The 4,872-nt window shown below is 37.1% G+C and overlaps 1 protein-coding gene across 1 annotated transcript; it reads right to left on the minus strand.

The window, feature by feature from the left end:
- Positions 1 to 345: 345 nt before the first annotated feature.
- LOC107063163 (uncharacterized) lies at positions 346 to 1,140 on the minus strand. The gene is made up of 2 exons (XM_015314663.1): positions 1,058 to 1,140; positions 346 to 946 (listed from the first exon to the last, which is right to left on the minus strand). Exons 1-2 carry the CDS (start codon positions 1,138 to 1,140, stop codon positions 346 to 348), a joined length of 684 nt encoding a protein of 227 aa, XP_015170149.1.
- Between the last annotated feature and the right edge of the window lie 3,732 nt (positions 1,141 to 4,872).

Genomic DNA, 4,872 nt, shown 5'->3' on the forward strand with positions numbered 1-4,872 from the left:
CGCCAATGGTGTCAGACCAAGCGTAATTCATATTACATAAAAAGGAAATTTCAAAATCCTACTAAAATACCAAATCTGGTGTGGATTTCCTATGTATCCCCGCCAAGGGAATCAGGTCAAAATGTAGTTTTCAATACATGACAAAAAACATTACATAAAAAAATGAAATAGAAACTTCTAGATGTAGTATCTCTTAACCACATCTGCATTGATGGCTTTTGGCCATATCTTACCATCCATTTCTACTAGAATCAAATCTCCTATGGTTAGTACTCGGTGAACCATGTAAGGTCCTTGTCAATTTGGTGCAAACTTCCTCTTAGCTTCATCTTGGTGCGGGAATATTCACTTCAACACCAATTGTCCCGGTTCAAACTCTCTCAATCTTACTTTCTTGTTGAAAACTTTGGTCATCCTATATTGATAAAGTTGCTCATAACAAACTGCATTCATTCTCTTTTCATCAATGAGCATCAATTGTTCATCCCGAATATGCGTCCACTTGGCATCACTTAACTCAACTTCTTGGATGATCCTCAAAGATTCAATGAGCATCAATTGTTCATACCGATTTTGCGTCCACTCGGCATCACTTAACTCGGCTTCTTGGATGATCCTCAAAGATGGTATCTCAACTTCCATTGGTAACACTGCTTCTGTTCCATAAACCAAAATATAAGGGGTTTCCCCGATCGAAATCCTTATCATGGTGCGGTAGCCAAGAAGGGAAAATGGCCAATTCTCATGCCAATGCTTGTAGTTATCAATAATTTTCCGCAATATCTTGTTGATATTTTTGTTGGCTGCCTCAACTACTCCATTCATCTGAGGTCGATAAGGAGTGTAATTGCGGTGAATAAATTTGAATTTCTCACATATTTCATGCATCAAACTGTTATTAAGATTAGCTCCAGTATCTGTACTAATTGACTCAGGGAATCCAAATCTACAAATGATGTTATTGCGGACAAAATCTATCACCACCTTCTTTGTCACAGACTTGTATTAAGATGCTTCTACCCACTTTGTGAAGTAATCAATAGCTACAAGAATGAACCTGTGTCCATTTGAGGTGGCTGGTTCAATAGGACCACTGACATCCATACCCCAAGGTGGAAACGACCAAGAAGAACTCGTCATATTTAGCTTATTCGGTGGAACTCGAATCAAATCACCATGAGTCTAACATTGATGACACTTTCTCACAAAACGAATGCAATCACTTTCCATGGTCATCCAGAAATATCCAGCTCGTAGAATCATCTTTGCCAAAGTAAAACCATTCATGTGTGGCCCACATGTACCCCCATGTATTTCTTCAATTAACTTGTCTGCCTCTTGATAGTTAACACACATTAATAATCCCAAATATGGAGTCCTCCTATAAGGGATTTCTCTACACACCTTAATAATCCCAAATATGGAGTCCTCCTATAAGGGATTTCTCTACTTAGGAAAAGTGATTTGCGAGTCTCTGAAGTGTCCTCTTTTGAACATTGTTTACGCCTTCTGGATAGTCTCCTCCTCCGAGATACCTCTTAATGTCATAGTACCAAGGCTTTTCGTCTGGTTATTATCTGCATGGAAATAATAGGCCGGTTGATCTTGCACATTGACCTTGATTGGATCTATGTAATTCTTGTCTGGATGTTTAATCATAGAAGCCAGGGTTGCCAAAGCATATGGAAACTCATTATGTGCTCGATGAATATGCTTGAATTCTATCTTGACAAATTTCTTGCACAATTCCCTCACGCAAAGCACATATAGGTGTATCTTCACATTCTTGGTGCTCCATTCGCCTTGAACCTGATGACTGAATAAGTCTGAATCACCTATAACCAACAATTCTTGTATGTTCATATCAACAACCATTCTAAGTCCAAGAACACAAGCCTCGTACTCTACCATATTATTGGTGCACATGAATCTAAACTTTGTTGTAATAAGATAATGTTAGCCTGATGCTGAAATTAGCATTGCTCCAGCACCGACTCCTTTGGAGTTCGCAGCACCATAAAAAAAAATCTCCACCCGGGATATTATTCTGAAATATCCTTTCCAATAAATCAAACCTCTTCATAAGGGAAATAAGTTTTAAGAGAGATGATCACCTAGCGCTTGTCCCTTGATGGCCTTTTGAGTGATATAAAGAATGTTGAATTTGCATAGCAAAATTTGCCACTTCGCTATCCTCCCAATAGGCATAGGCTTCTGAAAGATGTACTTGAACGGATCCATCCTTGAGATAAGAGAAGTGGTAGACGCACATAAGTAATGTCTTAACTTTTGTGCAACCTAAGTCAAATCACAACAAGTGCACTCCAATAAAGTATACCGAGCTTCATAATGAGTGAAGTTTTTTCTCAAGTACTATATGTATTGCTCCTTTTTTCCAGTTTCATCATGTTATCCCAACACGTATCCAAATGCATTATCAAACATAGGTAAATACAACAACAATGGTCTTCCTGATTCTAGGGTTACTAAGATCGGTGGATTAGATAAATACTCCTTGATTCTATCAAAAGCTTTCTGAAAATTCTCCGTCCACTTGGTAGCATCATCTTTCCTCATCAACTTGAAGATTGGATCACAAATTACAATTGATTGTGCAATAAATTGACTAATGTAGTTGAGACGACCAAGAAAACTCATTACATCCTTTCAACTCTTTGGAGGAGGCAAGTCTTGAATAACCTTTATCCTTGAAGGATCTAATTCTATCCCTTTTCTACTCACTATGAAACCCAACAACTTCCTGGCAGGGACACGAGATGCACGCTTTGATGGATTTAATTTCAAATTTTATCGCCTTAATCTGTCAAAGAACTTCTTCAAATCGGTTATATAGTCTGAACTTTTCTGTGACTTGATAATAACATCATCCACAAGACTTCAATCTCCTTATTAATCATGTCATGAAATATGACAGTCATAACTCTCATATATGTTACCCCTGCATTTTTTAGTGCAAAAGGCATTACCCGATAACAATATACTCCATAAGGCGTGATGAATGCTGTTTTTTCCGCATCTTCTTCATCCATTAGAATTTCATGATATCCTGCAAAACAATAAATAAATGACTGCAACTCATGCTTTGCACAATTATCAATAAGTATGTGAATGTTAAGGAGAGGAAAATCAATCTTCGGGCTAACCTTGTTGAGATCTCTATAATTTATGTATACTATTATTTTTCCATCTTTCTTTGGCACTGGTACTATGTTAGCCAACCATGTGGGATACTTGGTGACTCGAATGATGTTGGCATCAAATTGCTTGGAGACTCCTTCCTTAACTTTTAAGCTCAAATTAGGCTTGATCTTTCTCAGCTTTTGCTTTACTGGGGGCAAGAGGGATCAGTTGGCAATCTATGTGAAACAATGTCCGTTCTTAGACTTGGTATATCATCATAAGACCATGCGAAAACATCCATATATCATCTCAAAATATCAATAAGTTCTTTTCTTTGGTTAGGAGTCAAATGGACACAAATTCTTATTTCCCTCAACAATTCTGAATCTCCTAAATTTATCGTCTCAGCTTCATCCAAATTTGGATTTTCTTTATCCTCAAAATATTCAAACTCCTTAGTCAACTCTTTAGGCTGCATATCTTCTTCATATTCTGCAAAAGTTTGTTCACTGTTGGGGATTTGTTCGCTTGTTTCATTACATGTCACATTCTTGACATCAACAGATTTATTAGTTTACTTACTAAAGAGAGAAGAAAAAATAAAATAAAATAAATAATCAAGACCAAATTTTAAAATTTAAAGCAGTAAAATGTAACTTAGATTTGACATTTAAGCTTTTCAAAAGATTGAGGAAAAACACATCAAATTCAAAAAAAACGATTCAGGCCTCAATTTGAATCATGTTGTTTTGTTAATTTTAATGCCATCTTCTACCAAGATTCCCAGAGAACCGGGGATGGGTTATAAGTCCATTTTTTCAAAGCATCTCCAGGCATAACATTCCATATGGTTGGGGCCTCGGTGCAATCCTCCAAAATCATATTACATTCAACTTCTTCAAGGTTTTTGAGTCCTTTCACGAGGTTATCATCAGCAGCTTCCTTTGATTCTTGTGCAATGAACGCCTTGGAAAATGACTGATTCAAAAGTGGGATGGGTTATAGTAAGGGAATGTCACTTTTCCTTTTGAGATTAGATCGATGAGAAGGAGTAGGCTCTTATTCAAGACCAAAGGTGTATTTCTAGCCAGACAATTGAATTGGTTCCACTATTCCATCCAATCTCGCTCCAAGACCTTGAATGGGGATAAAACCATTCTTCAATATTTCCCAAGCCACCATCATAAGAGCACGTGGAAATTTTTCCTTTTCAGCTTGGGTAGCACACATAATTTCCCTAATATGGAATACAAACCCATCCAACTCTTCCATACTTTCAATAACAACGACTGATTTTTCAGGATATATCGAGGTTTTACCTTCTTCATGAACAACAATTTCCTGATGGTTCTAAACAAATTTCAAAGTTTGGAGCAGAGTAGAAGGGACTGCACCAGCTATGTGAATCCATTGCCTTTCAAAGTAATAAATTGTAACTAGCAGATATGTCCAACACTTGGAATTCCACAATGAACTCAACAGGTCCAATTTGCAATGGTAGATCAATCTCTCCAATGACTTTCTTTTGTGTCCCGTCAAAACCTCTAACCCTGACATGACTTTCATGAATCTATCCAATGTCAGTTCCCATAGCTAGGAGGTTAGCGAAAGGACATATGTTAATAGTTGAACCATTATCACTCAAAACTCTGGAAATCAACTTATTCATACATCTGACGGTAATGTTCAACACTTTGTTATGTCTCAAACCTTCAGGCAATAATTCATCTT

The sequence above is a fragment of the Solanum tuberosum genome, unplaced genomic scaffold, assembly GCF_000226075.1.
Source record: "Solanum tuberosum cultivar DM 1-3 516 R44 unplaced genomic scaffold, SolTub_3.0 scf00015, whole genome shotgun sequence".
NCBI lineage: Eukaryota > Viridiplantae > Streptophyta > Magnoliopsida > Solanales > Solanaceae > Solanum > Solanum tuberosum.

Excerpts from the sequence above, each read along its gene's own strand:
- LOC107063163 (XM_015314663.1), bottom strand. The coding sequence starts at position 1,140 with ATGACGAGTTCTTCTTGGTCGTTTCCACCTTGGGGTATGGATGTCAGT. Across the intron at positions 947-1,057 it reads GCCACCTCAAATGGACACAG|ATTTGGATTCCCTGAGTCAA; the intron begins GTTCATTCTTGT and ends CATCATTTGTAG.